Source organism: Uranotaenia lowii, chromosome 3 (genome assembly GCF_029784155.1).
Source record: "Uranotaenia lowii strain MFRU-FL chromosome 3, ASM2978415v1, whole genome shotgun sequence".
NCBI lineage: Eukaryota > Metazoa > Arthropoda > Insecta > Diptera > Culicidae > Uranotaenia > Uranotaenia lowii.
In genome coordinates this window covers 140069928-140089687 of record NC_073693.1, presented here as the reverse complement: position 1 = coordinate 140089687, position 19760 = coordinate 140069928, and the positions used below count along the sequence as shown (strand labels likewise).

General features: G+C 35.4%; 1 protein-coding gene across 3 annotated transcripts in view; it reads left to right on the top strand.

Moving 5' to 3' along the window:
• Positions 1-19760, top strand: part of LOC129754246 (protein vein) — a 201575-nt gene that overhangs the window by 174771 nt on the left and 7044 nt on the right. For all 3 annotated transcript variants that reach the window (XM_055750197.1, XM_055750195.1, XM_055750196.1), the window contains 2 exons: positions 1053-1173; positions 8446-8549. In XM_055750197.1, the coding sequence (XP_055606172.1) occupies positions 1053-1173; positions 8446-8549 (225 nt within the window). The remainder of the gene's footprint in view (positions 1-1052; positions 1174-8445; positions 8550-19760) is intronic.

Sequence of the window (19760 nt, the reverse complement as noted above, 5' to 3'; positions counted from 1 at the left end):
TCTCTTCATCTCTTCATCTCTTCATCTCTCCATCTCTTCATCTCTTCATCTCTTCATCTCTTCATCTCTTCATCTCTTCATCTCTTCATCTCTTCATCTCTTCATCTCTTCATCTCTCCATCTCTTCATCTCTTCATCTCTTCATCTCTTCATCTCTTCATCTCTTCATCTCTTCATCTCTTCATCTCTTCATCTGTTCATCTCTTCATCTCTTCATTTCTTCATTTCAATATCTTCTTTTTCTCTCTTCTCTCGTTATCTCTTTCATTTTGCTCTCATGATGTCTTCTCCCTTTCACTTTATTCTTCATCTCTTCTATCTCCTGTTTTTTTTTTCAATTAACTTAAATTTATATTCTTAAAGTAGGTAACTCTCAAATTTTATCTCAAAATAAAAAACAACTTATCAAAAATTATCTCCCATGTTGCTTTCGAATTCAGATAAAAACATTGCAGATCTTTTCTGCGAATCAGCGTAATAATTGAGTGTCTAGGAGAGTTAAATCTTAATTTTAGAAGACACCACGACGCCACAGTCCAAATTCAGACTACCACTACTCATCATCAGCACGGAATAAGAGCACGTCAACAAAGCCAAAATGAGAAAACAAAATTATAAATCCCCATGAGATATGACAGAATTATTAATTCTGATGAAATATGACGTCCACCAGCTTCGAAAAGGTTTAAACGCACCACGGTGTGGTGCATCGTCGAATGATTTTATTTCGGAAAACACCACTTTTTTCCGACACACGCCACACATCATGTCTAGTAGTGATGCCGAAGAAAGGCAAACTTCCCAACGATAAAAAAATACCAAGAAAACGAACAAGTGGTCAATTTTTCCAACAGCAAACACCGAATGTGTGTTGTGGAAAATTTTCGGCACTTTTCACCGGGGTTTTTCTCTCCTTTTTTTGCTGTCACATTAAAGAAGCGCGTGTCCCGAATGAGTTTTCTTACTTTTTGGCGTTGTTGCTGCTCTCTTTATTTTTGACAGCCATAGATTATAGCTTGAATATTTTTTCCCATTTAAAAATCTCTTTTCAGAATCGCCACCAGATGAGCCGTACAATAATCCGCGACCATGTCGGGTGCCCGGAGCGGAACATTTCTGCCTCAACGGTGGCACCTGCATACACTTCGAAGATCTCCAAGAGTGGGCATGCACGTAAATATGAATAATTATGTTTTTAAGAAAAAAAATAATTATCCATTAATAGGCCACTTTCATTTGTATAGTTCAATTAATTCTTGTGCATCATTAGGTTTGTTTTTAAAGTATCATGAAGTTTTAATTAACTAAATCTTGCATTGGTTTATAAATTGTTGTAAACATTTAAGGGCTAGGTCGATTGAAAATGGGTAAATGGGTGCAAATGGGTATTTTTTACTAAGTTATAAGTATAAATTCATCAAAGTCGAGAAATTTTTTCTCAAGATAAATTTATCATTTTTTTCTTGAAATTCATGAAATGTTTTGATAATATTCATCATTTAATTACACTAGTTTACAAAATTTGAAAAAAATCATGAACTTTATTGGCTGACCTTTATTTTTAATGTGAAATCGGGCGTTAAATCCGAAAATGAAATTAAAAAAAACTCAGTAGAATAATTTTTGAGTTACGCTCCAAATATGAAATTTTGGAAAAATAAAAAAAATACTTCTACTGAAATTCCAATATCTCGAACTGCATAACATTATTTCGATAACTCTTTTTTGCATATTAAAGGTGAGTAAAGGAATTTTTGCATATTATCAACTGTATTGTTGATATTAGTGACTTTATGATAGAAAAAATAAAAAAAAACACATTGTTTTAGAAAAAGTTTTTGTTTTGCGAAGGTTTCCCAAGCAACCAAAAGTCCCATATCTACTTAAACTCGTGCCTCCAAAGTTGGAATTTCGCTGAACAAAGATTTCAAAAGGAATTGGTACCGAATTATCTCGAATGTGAGCATGAAAGTTACAAATTGGGTCTCAAATTGCCTTCTATGGACTCGAAGTTCCAAAAAGTTCCTCAAATAGCCTTTTTTGTGACATTTCATTCGCATCCATTCCGTATAAAAGTTAAAAATTGGGTATCAAATAGCCTTCTTTGGACTTGAAGTTCCAAGAAGTTCCTTGAATAGACTTTTTGTGACCTTTTTAACGAGACTTTTGGTTGCTTGGGTTTAGACTCAAAAGTATCATTTAAAAAAATCATTTCAAAAAAAGATTTCAAGTGGTTATTAATCATGATCAGTTGAAAATTGAAGAAGTTATGGTTACTTTACATAACAGTAATTTTTGCATTTTTGAATAATTTAACGAACCGCGGTGTACTTATCATAGTATAGGATGAATAAAACATGGTAAATCTCACTCGCTCAAAATCAAAATTAATTATTAGCTTATCAGAAGGACACATGCCAAGTTTCAGAACGATCTGACCATGGGGGCGGGGGGTTGCTTGAGCCTGAAACGTGAATAGGATTTTAAGGTATTTTGCTAGGGAGGAATCAAAAATACTTAATCATAACTTTTTTCTTCAGTGGCCGATTGGTTTTTATAAATAATTTTTAAAGCCTAAATTGAGACAAATATTTTACTCGAAGACTGCAACACAATTAAAACTGAAACAAAAAAGTTATTGTGGTTCAAAGATTGTATTTTGGCCAAAAATTATTGTATAAAAAGCAATGCGTAAAAAGTACCGTAAACTGGGGGAACTTTGATCAGCGGGGTAACTCTAATCAACATGGAAGTTTTGCAGATAATCATCATTAACTAAGTATAAAGTTAAAATATATGAAAACTGTTTTGTACGTTTGAAAGCCTGTAAATTGAGCTATAAATAAGCTAAATTTGTTTTTTATTAGGAGATTTTTTAGATAACTTAAAATATAATTTTAAAACCTTAAAATATCTGGTTTTTCGAAGGCTCACAAACAAAAATCTCTCCTGATCAAATTTAAGCATTTAGGAGCAAATGGGTGTTTTAGGGTGAAAGTTCAACTATTTTTCTTGGTTTAGGTTAAGTTTAAGTGTTATTTTTATGGTCATTTGATGATAATTTTTTAATATTGATAAAAAACGGTCATTTTCCAAGAAAAAGCCTGTATAGGAAAAATGGCTAAAAACCCTATCAATTGGTAAAGTTTGAAGAAAAAAAGAACGTGGGAGCAGTACGAGGACTTAGGGAATTGTATGAAGGTAAAATTTTATTTGTTTTCGAGGCTAAAAAATATTGAGAAATGTTTATAATTTTTGCCCCTAAATGTATGCAGCAACATTATCCATCTTTCGAGTATATTTGTTTTTGAAAGAAAACGTTGAAAAATTCAATTGAGTCCAAACAAAAAAATACTGTTATTGATGTTTTGAGCCTTATGTGCATAATGGCATCAAAACAATAAATTTGAATATGTTGAGATACGTAAAAACCATAGTGATCAAAGTTACCCCGAAACTTGAAATCTGGTTTTGTAACAAACATTTAATTATGATCACAAATGCCGTTTGAATTTACTGCAATCCATGATCATGTTTAAAACTCCTCACCTCAGTAAGGGTTTTAAAGCTTTTAGGTATTACAAAAAAGCAACCCCTTCCAAAATATTCTAAAATGAATGAAAAAAGTGATCAAAGTTCCCCCAGTTTACAGTACCATTGCATGTTGGACGACAATTTTCGGCCAAAAACAATTATTGAACCGCAATAAATTTTTTGTTTAAAGTCCAATCGAGCTGCAGTCTTCGAGTCAAATATTTGTCTCAATTTAGGCTTTAAAATTTTTTTCATAAAAATCAATCGGCTAGTGAACAAAAAAGTTTTTGATGGAAAACCAGTATTTTTGTTCCTTCCGAGCAAAATACCTTCCTAACCAATGCCTATTCCCGTTTGAAACTCAAGCAACCCCTCCTCATGATCAAATCGTTCTGAAATTTGGCATGTGACCTTTTGGTAAGCTTATAATGAAATTTAACATGGAGCGAGTCATATTTACTATTTTTAATTTTTCCCATACGATGATAAGTACACCGAGGTTCGTTAAATTATTCAAAAAGTAATTCTGACTTGTGACTTGCAACCGTTTTTCATCACTGCTGACCTTAACACCGCACGTCTTAATATCAGAAAATAAAAAGGCTTCTCGATCTTCATGCTCTCGAACGCGAAACAACTGTGCGAGATAAAAAAAAAAGAAAAAGAAGTACTCAGACAAGCATTTCGACCATCAGCTTCCTACGAAGACACTCTGGAGTAATCTTAAACGTGAAGGAATTAATAATAATACCAAGAGTAAATCGTCTGTAGATGACTGCAACGTTGATGAGCTGAATGCTTTTATCACCATCTAATCGTTATGTAACTCCTTCAGTATCCAGTCGAGCTAATTCTCCCGATCCAAGACCAACTCTCAAATTTCGGGGCTGGTCACTCTGTCCGTACGTACGTCCTATTATCTGCAACCTCTTCAATGCCATCATCGATTCTAATATGTTTCCATCGATTTGGAAAAGAACTCTGGTTACTCCTATTCCAAAGACATCTGCTCCAACTGATCCTAAAGATTACCGTCCTATGAGTGTTCTCCCTGCGATTTAAAAAATCTTCGAAAAAGTACTACTGTCTCAGCTCAGGTGACTGAATATCTTGAGAATGCCAACCCAGCTCTGCTTGCTTAGCACCAGTTTGGATAGAAGAAAACTTCAGCACTACTAAATACCGCTCTGGCTAAAGTCACGCATGACATCTACAGCAGTTTCGACAAGGGTCACTGCACAGTCATGGTTCTTGTCGATTTTTCGCTTGCTTTCAACTGTGTTCGACATCATCTACTGGAGAAAAAGCTACGAAACGAATTCCTATTTTCATGCGAAGCTTGTAACACGATCAGCTCCTTTCTTCAGAACCGTTCCCAACTTGTCAAACTGGAGATAGCCTGTCAACTGAAATGCTCCTATCCGATTATCAGTGTGTTTCCAGCAATTTAGAAAATTTTCGAAAAAAGTCATGCTTTCCCAGATAACTGATTATCTTGACTGTTCCACACCTCCTCTGCTGGCTGAGCATCAGTCTGAGTACAGAAAAAATTACAGCACCACTACCGCACTCGCAAAGGTTACCCATGACATTTATAGCGGTCTAGACAAAGGTGATTGCACAGTCATGGTGCTTGTCGACTTCTCTTTGGCGTTCAACTGCGTCAATCATCGCCTATTAAGAAGTAAATTAGAAAACGAATTTTTCTTTACAAGCGAAGCTTCAGACCTTATATCGTCCTTTCTGAACAGTCGTTCACAAATTGTACGTCTTGATACGAGCCTGTACCACTGACCACACTGACATGACACTTAGAACAAAAATTCAACCATTTTCTGTCTAATTTTTTATTGTCCGATTTTGCAGGTTCGCAATACCGACGGCAGGTGGCGAACCTGAAAAATTTGACAAAAAAATGCCCTGTAGGAAAAGTGGTCCTGTTTAGCCCGATTTTATTGTAGAAATTGCGTGTTTTATTTTTAAAGTTGGGTGGCATTTCCTAACTGGGATAGCATTTCTTCAAACCGATAGATGCGCACTCTGGAATCGACATTGCGTACTGTTGACAAAATTATCCAGAAAACGAAATCGAGTGTCCAGTCAGTATGGTCAGTGCCTGTACTGTCAACTGAACGGGTGCTCATCGATTGCACTCCACAGGGTTCTTGTCTAAGTGCGCTTCTTTTCTGCCTGTAAATCAATAGTCTACCAAACGCTCTGATGAAATGCCAATACCATCTCGACGCTGATTATTTACAGCTGTACATCTCTGGTTCTGTTAGCGAAGTAGACCACCTCATCGAGAAAATTAATCAAGATCTGACAAGAATCGTGGAAGGGTTCAATAACAACTGTCTCGTACCAAACCCAAGACCCAAGCTATTGTTTTCTGTAAAACCGGAACAATTGTGCCGAACGTGGCATTAGTTTTTAGAGGAGAAGTTATACCACTTTCAACCTCAGTCAAGAATCTTGGAATTTACATGGACGTCAATTTACATGGACGTCGTAGCAAAGGTTTTCGGTACCCTCTGAACCTTTCGTTGTTTCTCTTCCGTACTATCTCGACCTACTCGCCTCAAACTGGTTCAATCCGTGATAGTTCCTTTGCTGACTTACTGCGACATTATCTATTATCCTGGATTAACAGCCGCTCTCAAGAAGCGACTAAATATGTGTTTTAAGTCAGCTGTACGGTTTGTTTTCAACCTCCGGGGCAGAGATCCGACTCAACGCGTTGGGAAATTCATCCTTAGTCACGAGCTGGACTCCAACTATCAACTGCGAACATGCTGCTTTTGCGACAAGTTTATCACAACATTCTTCCAAGATATGTTACCCAACATTTGCAAAGAGGACGTCAAGAGAGGACCCAATGTTTCATCATTCCGAGGCATGGTATATCTGGAAGGAAAAGCGGGCTTGTTTTCGGCGCGTCGCTCTGGAATGTTACACCTGTTCCCGTCAAAGAAAAGGCCTCATATGACACATTCCAAACCACATACAAACTCTTGCTGCAATACCTACCTACCTAAGGGTCCAGCGCCGATTGACCGGCGCATAGGGCTGATATAAAAGATCTCCACTGCTGGCGATCCGGAGCCAGAGTCTTCACTTGCTGCCAGCCGAGGTTCTCGTCAACTGTGCGGATTTCAGCGGCTAGACTTCGCCGCCACGAGCTTTTGGGCCTGCCTCTTCTTCGATGCCCATCTGGATTCCAGTCAAGCGCCTCTCTGCAAATCTCGTTTTCATCTCTTCGCAGCGTGTACCCAATCCATCTCCACTTACGTTCCCGAATCTCGATTTCTAGCGCCTTTTGATGACACCGGCGATGAAGTTCAACGTTTGAGATCCAGTTGCCAGGCCACCAAGCGCGGATGATGTTCCGCAAGCAGCGATTCGCAAAAACTTGCAGTTTTCGCGTCGTCTCCGCATATGTGCACCAAGTTTCACACCCGTACAGCAATACGGATTTGACGTTTGAGTTGAAGATTCGGATGCTGCAATAATCTCCTTTTTTTCTTTTCGTTTCGTTTGTTAATTTAAATAACCTCCAATACTTGTTTTTGTTTGATTAGTTTTTAATTCATTGTTAGCTAAAAATAGTGTTTATTCATTCCATTATTGTTCTGTTTACTTTCCTACTGAAATCTCCTTGACCTGAAACAATGTAATTTCACAAAAAGGTTATCGTCACTCAATGAAGAAACAATTACAATTACATCTTTTATCATCCTGGCCTGTCTATTGGACTTATAAAGCGTATATTTAGCGTATTCAAATCTGCTATCCGGTTTGTTTTTCATATGAAACGTCTCGAAACTACGCTACCTGTGCGCAAGGCAATTCTCGGACGTAAGCAAGGTTCAAACTATGATCTTCGGTTAGCATCTTTCATGCGTCAAGCCTACCACCAGAGTACATTCAACAACATATGGAACGAGGACGACACGAACGGACCCGCTGCTTCATCGTACCACAACATGCAACATCTGGCGGAAAGAGTCTCCACTAGACGGGAAAAACAAAACATCTTTAGCTAGCTTCAAAAACGCCTATAAACTATCATTAGAATAACTAAAACATATTTCAAGTTAAATTTTATTATACCTTGTTTGAATTGTTAAACCATCGTTCAGTATATTTTATAACTGACCTGATAAAAAGGCCTGTGCTAAAAGGTTTTCGTGTGTAAATAAATCAACAATTAAAATTACAAAAATTATTGTTATGAGAAAGTTACCATGACTTTTTCAATTTTCTACCGATTTTGATAAATAACCACTTAAAATCTTCGTTCTGTATCTTCAAGGTCAAAAGAAAATCAGATTTTTTAAATAATACCTTTGAGTTTAAAACTTTCGCTGAAACATTTTTTTTTTCCATCGTAAAGTCACTAATATCAACAATACTGTTGATCATATCCAAAAATAAAGTTCGGATGATCGATAGCAAATTTATTCACCTTAAATATGCAAAAAAGAGCTTGTATGTTCATTGTCTTAAATTATAGTTGTTCATTTGGATCAATATGTGATCCGTTGATTTATAATAAATAAATAAATAAATAAATAAATAAATAAATAGATGGTAGTATTTTGAGTTCAAGTAATTTTTCCCAGAAGAAAATGAAAATTTTATTGTTTAGGATGTTTAACTAAAAAAAGTATGAATATTATCAAATGGCGTATAAGATTCTAACGGATCCTTATTGATCTTTGTTTCGTAAAAACAAAAATTCATTTGAGTTTTAAAATTGTTTATACAAATCTTAGAGATTTTTTTCTACTCTTCCGGACATTATTCTCATTCACTATTTACTTATCATCAAATCATTCAAAAACAAGAAGTTGATCATAGTTTTAACTTAATTACAATTCCTGTTCTCTTTCTTCCCTTCCCCATAAACAGGTGTCCGAAGGGTTTCTCGGGCAACAAGTGCGAGAACAAAGACATCGACTTCCCGCCCACATCGTCCAGCAAGCACCAGGATTGCTCGTACGGCATCTATGGAGGTTACTATTGCTAGGCTAGGCTTTCGAATAACACCAATTGTTGAATTAACATATTTGATGATTGAATGATTGAACAGCAAAGCGTACGACCGAAGTCACACCTCCTTTTATACTTAGTAGCAAATCATCCCCCAACTCCAGTCCCACATTCCTCTCCCTTTTTCATTGTAAAAGAAAAACGAATCCTCCTCACTTCCTTAAAATCAAAATACCTAGTCCTTTGAAAAAAAAGTATCCCAACTATCAGACAATCGCACCAACAGAAATTAAGTATTCTCCCTTTTATTTAGCCAAATTTTTGAGTGAAGCCAAAGCGTTACTTGACAGTTGTTGTTAGGAAAATTGGCCGCACGTTAAATTTTCGCCGGACAGAAATCTCTAAGGAATTTGTTCGCGAGCTACTTTACTGTTGAAAAATAGTCAATTTTTTCAACAGCAATCAGATGCCAAAAATTAGCTGTAGTAAATTTTGTTTTTATGATCATAAGCCAAGAAAAAAAAGTTATGTCTAATAGCATCCTTGTAGGTTTTATTGTAAATAATCGAAAACATGTTCTGTTTTCCTATATCAGACATTGAAAGAGAATGTTTTCTTTATATTATATCGAATTTTATAGTACAAATTTGAGTATAATGTATAAAATTAATATTTATATTGAAAATTTAGCAAATTAAATCTAATCGTAAGCCAACTATTTAACGCTCGAAGATCACATTCCAACTGTTGGATAAATCAGATTGACTAACAAATACGAGTTGAACGTTTGTTTTTTAAATGTTACTGTTCGAAGCCAAAAAAGCTCCATCAACCGATACTCACTTATCCAATGTCTCTCTTTAACGTAAAAGCCTTCGACTTGATATTATCCACACTGTTAAATCGAAGAATTTAAAACAGGAAAAATATATAGTAGTACGATATCTTACTTTGACAATTGGTGTTATACGCCTTCCAGCAGGAAAAAGGGTATCTTTACGATTAACACTACTTAGCAAGCTTTCCACATCACTCAACGCCACACTCTCCACTGCAAACGATAAACTTTGAACGACTTCTATCCCCCTTTTTCTCGGATAACCTAACTACTCGCGACTCCTATCCTTGATAAAGATGAAACGATCTGAACGAAACGGCAGCAGCTTACGATTTCCGCCTGCCAATTTGGCAGCTTTTTCCCAGCTTTAGGGTTCATACGCTCGGACCTTTCGGGTATTTGGTGACAGTTTTTCTTACTTCCAATAACAACCTGCTTAAAGATCGCATTTACAAAACGAAAACAACTAGCTCCCTGCACCCGGTTAAAGAAAAAGTAAAACGAACCTTTTTTGGTGACGGTCGACAGAAACCGCCAAAACGGCAACACTTCCACACAACTCCTTTGAATTGAATCAGGTTTAAAAAACCGGCCAACTGAGAATAAACACATCTAAATAGCATGAACTTGACGCAAATTATCATCAAAAACACGCTGAACTGTCAAGTTCACAAACAGTTTTAAAACAGTCAAAGCCATAACAGATTCCAAACCACAAATCGTGCTACAGCAAACGATAAGAGTAAAAATGTTGGTGTAAAACTATTTGTCTAGACAAAGCCAAGCGTTAATTTTAACAAACCACTTTGTATATCTTTGTAAATATAAACCTACAAGAAAAATGTTTAAAAAAAAACACAAACTCACAGTAAACAGTAAGAAAACGTAAGTATTAATTTGAAATTTGAGTAAAAAAATGAGCTTCAATCAGTGTTGCGCGCTCGTAGGAAATTTATTTTTGAGGATAAGTTCTAGAAGTTGAAGTTTGGAACCTCAGCAGCTAACAATAAATAAAACAAAATCCAAAACCAATGAATAAATAAACCGATAATAAAATCAACGAGCTTAAAAAAATTTGTATAAATAGATTAAACCCATTATTTATTGAAAAACAACTTGAACTAAATGGAAACCACTTGAAAGCATTGCGAATGGCGCAGGACCACTCCCGATCAGTGGTGGTGTCAAATGTTTTTGTTTTTTATTATTTAAACCAAATCTGCATGATTCAATTGCTGCCATACTTACATAAATACATGTAAACATACACACACACATCACAGATTCACATACACTCAAAACATCTTGAAACCTACCGCAGGTTCAATCGATGAGAAAGCAAAGGGAACAAGAGCCTGTGGAGCAATCGAAAACGACATCTTGTAAAATGTGAATAAAGATAAACGAAATATGCTAAATTATTTGTTTTTGTTTTTGTTTGTACTTAAGTTTTTTCCACAAAGGGCAGATTCCTGGAAATAGGGTTTTTCGGTAATAAGGCTTGATAAGCAAAACAGGTTATCAATAAGACTCAGAAGACATCTCTTATCTGTATTCTTAAGTTCATCGAATGCCTTCGACGACGCTTACAAACCTTTACACTTCAATATGGTTGGTTATAGACCCATGCCAAAGCCAATTTTTAGGTATCACCGGTGTCGCATCATGGTGCTGAGAGTTTTTTCAAGATGGACCACATTGGGTGTTCTATTGAGTTCATACCTGTGAGTGACTCAAAAGCCAGACATTTTTTTCCAAAGCAATCAAAAGTCCTCTATATCTTCTTAACGCGGGCCCTCAAATAGCCTTTTATTTACATGAAGCTACGAAAAAATCCTTAAATAGCCTTCTTTGTGACATGTCAATCGCATCACTCGTTATAAAAGTTACGAAATTGACCCTAAAAAAGCCTTCGAAAAACATGAAAGATGCGGAATGATCCTTCAATAACCATCTATAGCTATGAAAGTTTTACGTAACTTCATCATACCTACGTTCCATTAAAAACTTTTCTCAGAACATGCAGATTGCTTGCTTTTGTTTCGATTAAAGTCGTTTTAACATCTTTATGTCATTCGCGACTTATATCAACGATGAAGTTGGCGGACAAAAAAAAACTTATCCGGTACAACTGTGATCGATGTTTACTCTTGGGCTCGAACTCACGGACATCGGCTCAGAAAGTAACTGACTTCTCAAATGAGCTATATCACAAGCCTTATGCAGGTTGCGGAAAGCACTTTTGTGTAAAGCCTGGTTTACACTTTTCGTGAAAATGGACGTGAAAAAATCTTATTTTGTCAATAAATCAAAAACACGATACAGCTAGTGAGTATAAAGGGTGATACGGTCAAAATTTGGTCAAGGGAAAACGCGTGTAAATCGGTGAAATCGTTTATTTAAAAAATCAAATTAAATTTCTTTTTCAAGTTTAATTAGTATAAAATTCAGTAAAAATATTCAGTTAGGCTTCCGCTTTCACAAATCCGAATTGCCGGGCCTTACGCTTAACCCCTTGCATCAGATTTTGTACAGCCACCTTGTCCACCTTCTTCGCCACAGAAAGCCAGTTTGCCTTGAACTGCTGCTCGTCCTTAGCCATTTTTTTGGTCTTCTTTAGGTTCCGCTTGACAATAGCCCAGTATTTCTCAATTGGGCGGAGCTCTGGCATGTTGGGAGAATTCTTGTCCTTGGGAACCACCAACACGTTGTTGGCGGCGTACCACTCCATGGCCATTTAACCATAATGGCAAGATGCCAAATTCGGCCAAAACAGTACGAAAAAACCGTGTTTCTTCAGGAAAGGCAGCGGACGTTTATCCAAACACTCTTTCACGTAAATTTCTTGGTTGACAGTCCCGGAAGCTATGAAAATGCTGCTTTTCAAGCAACAGGTACGAATGGCTTGCCAAACCAGATATTTCTTCGCGAACTTTGACAGTTTCATGTGCTTGAAAATATCTGCTACCTTTCCCCTTCCTTTTGCCGTATAAAACTCCTGTCCCGGAAGCTGCTTGTAGACGGCTTTGACGTAGGTTTCGTCGTCCATTTCCACGCAGTCAAACTTCGTCAGCATCGTCGTGTACAGCCTCCGGGATCTTTTTTGTTTACCATCGCGATTTGGAGTCACTACCTTCTTGTAAATCGATAGTCCGGCTCGTTTTTTGGCTCGATGCACGGTTGTAGACGATACACCCAGCTTATTTGCGGCATCTCGGAGAGAGAGGTTAGGATTTCGCTTGAAACTACCGGAAACTCTCTTTGTCGTCTCAGCGGCTTCCGGTTTTCGATTTCCCCCCGATCGAGACTTCCTGGCTGTCGACAAACGTTCCCCAAACACTTTAATTACATTTGTAACGGTTGATTTCGCAACTTCTAGCGATTTTGCCAGCTTTGCGTGCGAGTAGCTCGGATTTTCGCGATGCGCGAGCAAAATTTTGATACCGTGCTCTTCTTCCTTGGACGGCATTTTGACAACTGAAGAGTGAATTCCAAAATCAAAATAGGAGCAACATTCTACACACACATACCTTCAAAATGAGAGGTGTTTAGGTTTTTTAAATGCAAAATTGAAAGAAATACGTCAAGTTGATATTGACCAAATTTTGACCGTATCACCACTGACCATACTGACTGGACAGTCGATTTCGTTTTTTGGATAATTTACGCACTCTGGAATCGATAGTACGCAATATCGATTCCAGAGTGCGCATCGATCGATTTGAAGAAATTCTATCCCAGTTAGAAAGTGCCACCCGACTTGCGCAAAAAAAACAGGCAATTCAGACGATAAAATCGTGCAAAACAGGTACATTTTTTCTACAGGGCATTTCTATCGGAAAAATTGTAGGTTCGCCACCTGCCGTCGGTATTGCGAACCTGCTAAATTTGACGAAAAAAAATAGCCAGAAAATGATCGAATTTTTGTTCTAAGTGTCCTGTCAGTATGATCAGTGGTGGAATCAATGATCGATAAATAATGAAAGTCAACTGGTTTTGATGTTTAAAACCTCATAGAACTGTCTTTATTCCGATTCCCTCGGTTTTCCCCGAAGAATTTTCATCATGGCGAGGAAATCGGAATAAAAACAGTTCCAGAAGGGTTTAAACTACAAGACCAGTTGGATTTTCATCTTTCAAACATTCCGCATTGATTTCACCTTGTTGCAAAATCTAGTTTAGTCGCGTTGTTGAGTGATTGATGAAATACGTTTTTTCACATTCATTTTCACGAGAAGTGTTAATAGGCCTTAACATGTTAAATGCATCCGTGGTGTAAACGAACACCAAAAAAGGACATATTATCAATAAACCATTTTTATTATTTGGAAATTGTTGAAATGCATAATTCTTGTTTCAGTTTTAACTTATCAGAAAAGGGATAGGTTTAGAAGCGGAATGTTATTCAAACATGTTTATTCGAAAATTGTGGCTAAGAAAAGATTAATTTTTTCCACTTTTATAAATTTTACCTAACATTATTTGCTTACTAGAAATTTATTCACATACACACAGAAAGTCAGTTGAAGCAAGGAATAAATATTGATGCTGAAAAACAGACCGCATCTCATGGAGGGCAAGGTTGCCCAAATTACAGAAAAATCTGTAATTATACAGAATTTTGATAAAATTTCTGAATCTGTGTCACAGAACACAGAATTTTGGGAATATTTACAGATTTCGCAGATAAAGTAAATTTTGTACGAGTTTCCAAAATTTTAATTTTTTATGTCAATATAAATTTCTGGTTAATCAGGTCAGGTCCTCAAGTAAAATTTAAAAAAAAAACTCAATTTTTCATGAATTTTAAATGCAACTTAAAGAAATATCGTCACAGAAAAGTCTGATTTTTTTCTCCTAAACACAGATTTATTTTCCGCAAATCTTGATGGAGGGCAGCAGAGTATCAAAATAGTGCTGTTGGTGACTGAAGTAAGAGAGAAGGGTAAGGAAATTTTAAGTTTTTGTTTATTTAATGGTGACTCCTGAGCTGAACAGAAAGCCGTTAAAATTATTTATCAATTAAAATTAATTAATTATTTAATTAGGACTAAAAGTTTGGGCATCCCAAGCTACTGAAAATTATATCTACTTAAACGCGTGCCTCCAAAATTCAAATTTTACTAAACAAAGGTTCCAATGGGAATTGGTACCTAATTTTCTCGAATGCAAGTATGGCAGTTACAAAATATTCTCAAATGGCCTTTTTCGACACTTCCCAAGAAACATTTCAAGTTTTATTACAGGCTTTAAGAGTCTTACAAATCAATCGGTGTTACTTGGGTTATATCGCATCACTCAGTATCAAAGTTACAAATAGGACTTCAAAAATGGACTTGAAATTCCAAAAATTTCCTCAAATAGCCTTTTTTGAGACATGTCCGCCATTTCATGAATATGAAATGTGTACGAACATCACAAAAGGGCATATAATCAACAAATCATTTTTTAGTTTGGAAATTGTTGAAATGCATAGATAATTTATATTAAAATTTTAACTCAGAACAACTTAAAGCTAACTCGCAAAGGATTGTTTTTGAAAAGAGTTTTTTTTTTCACTTAAAAAAATTTGGTCCAACTGTATTCACTTACCACCAATTAATCACACATTCAAAGTTAGTTGGAGAAATTCATGATTTAAATATCTATATAAACTCAAGAATTTGAATGATTTTATGCTTAAAAGTTATAAACATAGAATTCCAATTTTTTTAAACCGATATTATTTTAACGGATGTTTGATTTATATGCCGTTTCGTAATGTTTCTGAGTAATAACATGCGTCTTCGCTGCTGGCCACTGGCTGCCCTTAAATGTATTCTAGGCAGGGATGCCAGGTGTTGAGGATGAAAAATCTGGGCAATTTAAAAAAAAAAGTCTGTGTGTGTCTGTGCATTCGGAAAATCACAAATTTGGTACCGTAAAATGGGGGAACTTTGATCACTTGTTTCATTCATTTTTGAATATTTTGGAAGGGGTTGCTTTTTCGTAATACCTAAAAGCTTTAAAACCCTTAGTGATGTGAGGAGTATCAAACATGATCATTCATTGTAGTAAATTCAAACGACATTGGTTGTTATAATTAAATGTTTGTTACAAAACTAGATTTCTAGTTTCGGGGTAGCTTTGATCCCTATGATTTTTAAGTATCTCAACAACTTCAAATTTATTGTTTTGATGCCATTAAGCATAGATGGTTCAAAACATCGATAACAATATTTTTTGTTTGGACTCAATTGAATTTTTCAACGTTTTCTTTCAAAAACAAATATACTCGAATGATGGACAATGTTGCTGCATACATTTAGGGGCAAAAATTATAAACATTTCTCAATATTTTTTGGCCTCAAAAACAAATTTGTTTGTCGGTCTATCTGAGTAAAAAAAACTGCCGCTGTTCAACTTCTTGTGGTTCTATCATTTGCTCAGCTGTTAGTAAATCTCGTCGCTGAGCGGTGTAGTATTTGGCCAACCTCGGGGCACTTGCAAGTAGTGCGAAAGTGTGTGTCTCTGTTATTAGCGCACTTCAAAGGGTTGTGTTTCTTACACTTGCTAGCTTGTTAGTCAATCTCGATCGCTAGCGGTGAAGATTAGGCAAACGCAGCCAGCGCACATGAGTAGGTACGAAAGTATTGTTGCTTCCGTCAGTAGCACACATTGTTGGAACTAGCGTGTGCTGGTTTTAATGGTGACTCGTCACTTGTATTCTTGATAGTCGTACACAGTGCAACATAAACTTGAAAATTGTTCTTTTTGGAAAGCAATGATTTTTCTTTTGTTTTAAAATTAGATTTTTATTAGATTTTTTTTTTGTGCGTTTAATATTATGTAATCAATTTTTTTTTTATTTCAAGCGCTTTAAATTACATTATCTTTAATTTCGTACACACACATTATTTAGGTTTGTCTTTGTCCTTAAAATTTAATTTGAGTTGCGATTTTGACATTGAACCCTTTTAAATAACGCTTTTAATTAAATAGTTCTCATCTCCGTACATACATATAATTTAAGATAGCTTAGGGTTTTTTTTAATTAAATTTTTGTTCCTCTTTTCATAACAGTCTTTCCTTTTTAATATTTATTGTGTTGTTTTCTTAAATAATCCTAGTTTTAGTTGTGCATTTATTAAAAATAAATTTATAAGTCTCTTATTTCTTAATTTTAATAATTTCTAGCTTTAGTTGTGCGTTTCATCAAACGAGTTAGTTCCTTTTAGCTTTTAATCGTTGTATTATGGCGATGGCGAACATGGAATGTGATGACGAAGTTATCTGTATAGAGTGTAATAATACTGAAAATAATCTTGATAAAATACTTACTTGTGCATATTGTTTCAAGAGCGTTCATCTTCGGTGCAAAAATTTGATTGGCAGTGCAGCTCGCAAAATGAAAGCGCAGCAATACTTTTGCGATGCCAACTGTGCATGTATTTACGCCAAAATAATAAGTTTACGGAAAGATCATGAAACTATTATCGAAAATATCCATACTAAAATTGAAACGACCGTTTATAATGTGGTTTCACATGAATTGACCTCAATCAAAACAGATATGAGATCAGTTACTACTGCGATAGAGGCTTCGCAGGAATTTTTGTCCACGAAATTCGATGAAATTCAGACTGATTTCAAAGACATAAAACTCCGAAACGATGCTCTTGAAAAAGAAGTAACTGACCTCAAATCTAAGCATTCAAATCTTTCTAATCAGGTCCTTAAATTAGAAGTAAACCTCGACCGATTTAACCGGGAAGCTGTTTCTAAAAACCTCATGATCTTCGGAATGCCATACAAAAATGGAGAAAATACACAAGAACTTGTACGCAAAACATGTGGCACTTTTGGCTACGAGCTTAAAACTGAGTCCATTTTAAACGCTGTTAGGTTAATATCCTCGAACAAACCCAATGAAAAGTGTCCACCGATCAAAGTTTTATTAAAAGATACAGTCATAAAAGAAGAAATTTTTAGTAAAAAAAAATTTTTTGGGAAACTTGCCTCTTCTTCAATAGATCCTTTATTAGTAGTTGATGGTAAAGCGCTTAACGTCACAATAAGGGATGAATTGACGCCCTTATCTATGGAAATTCTAACTGAATTGCGCGAATATCAAGATTTAATTGGAGCCAAATACATCTGGCCCGGAAGAAATGGTGCCATTCTGGTCAAACAAACAGAAAATTCAAAACCTGATATAATTAAAACTAAACTCGAAATGAATCGTTATATGAGCATGCATGTCACTCAGCAAGGAAATAACACATCTACGATTCCAAATGAAAGTCCTTCACCCAAACGAAAAAGGAACAATGCTGATCCACGATCAAAATAAGATCTTAAATCTACAACTGTTTGAAACTTTTATATATTTTATTCAATGGATAGTTTAATTAATAGATACCACGAAAATGTAGAAGATTTTAATTTAAGTAGTTTTAATAATGATTCAAGATCCTTTAGAATTTTGCAATGGAATGTACGTAGTATGAATAATTTAGATAAATTTGATTGCATATTACAAACTATTGATCATTTTAATGTTTGTATCGATGTTATTGTTATTTGTGAAACTTGGCTTGGTAAAGATAACTGTTGTATTTACAACATTCCGGGATATACATCTATTTTCTCTTGCCGTGATCAACCATATGGAGGCCTAGCTATGTATATAAAAACAAATTTGAATTTTAAAACTACTGAAAATATAACTTTTGATGGCTTTCACCGAATAAGTGTCGAAATCTGTACAAGTGGTCAAGTAATTTGTGTTCATGGCGTATATAGACCCCCTGCATTTTCGTTTAACAAGTTTTGTGATCAAATTGAATCTCTTCTAACGTCTGTTGCTGATAATCACTCCTGCTTTATTGTAGGTGATTTAAACGTTCCTGTGAATCTGGTTAATTTGAATACCGTAGCAAAATATAGATCTATCTTAGAATCTTTTGGATACGCTTGTACAAACACATTTCCTACTAGGCCAACAACTCGGAATATTCTAGATCACGTAATATCGAAGCAAATTGACTTAGATCGATTGAAAAATGATACAATCTTTTCTGATGTTAGTGACCATCTACAAATACTCACGTCCTTCAATTTATTAGGTGATAAAAATGTAACAATTCTAAGAAAAGAGATAGTTGACTACGCTAAACTAAACAGCTTATTTGTGAATTATTTAAACAGTATTCAACTACCAGAAAATGTTGATGAAGGCCTACAAGAAATCACATCAACTTACAATCGCTTTGTGAAAGTTTCTACTCGTACACTTAATAAAAGGGTAAAACTTAAAGGTAATTGCTGTCCGTGGATGACATTTGACCTGTGGACACTCATCAAAATAAAAGATAATTATTTAAAACGATCAAAAAAGCATCCTAATGATAACAATTTGAAAGAGATGTTAATTCATTTAAATAAAAAAGTGAGTGCAAAAAACAAGAATGTAAAAGGCTCTATTACGAGCGCTTATTAAATAATTCTCCGCATTCTAAGCTCTGGAAAAACATAAATACGCTCTTAGGTAAATCTAAAACGACTTCCTCAATCAACCTTTCAGATGAAAGAGGTGTTATAACCAATAGTACACAGATTTGTGAGAAATTTAACAAACATTTTTCCACAATTGGAAAGAACCTGGCTAAAGAGATTCCAATAGACACTGAAAATGATCATTTGTCTCATATCGCACAGGTAGAAAATACAATCTTCTTACGACCCGCTAATGTAAACGAGGTTCGATTAGTTATTTTTTCACTTAAAAATAAAAAGGGTCATGGACCAGATGGCTTCCCTGTTAATGTCCTAAAAAACAACCATGAAACATTCTCGTACATACTCACACAATATTTTAACCAAATATTAGAGTCAGGAGTTTTCCCGAACTGTCTAAAAATTGCGAAAGTTATCCCTGTTTTTAAGGCTGGCGATTCGCTTGACGTCAATAACTATCGTCCTATCTCGACCTTAAGCGTTTTTAGTAAAGTGTTCGAGAAGCTTCTTGTTAATAGGATTGTAGACTTTCTAAATCAGAACAATATACTCTATAAACTGCAATATGGATTTAGATCAGGCTCGAGCACTCAAATTGCCATCTCAGAATTAGTGGAATCTATCATATGTAAAATAGAGTCAAAAAATGTTGTTGGGGCATTGTTTTTGGATCTCAAAAAAGCTTTCGACACTCTAAATCATGACATATTATTGTCTAAATTGCATAAATACGGGATAAGAGGAACAGCAAATAATATCCTTCGTAGCTACCTAGAAGATCGCAAGCAGTTTGTGGCTATTGAAAATACAAGAAGCGAATTAAGAAATATTGATATCGGTGTACCACAAGGGAGTAATATCGGGCCATTACTTTTCCTCTTATATGTAAATGATTTAT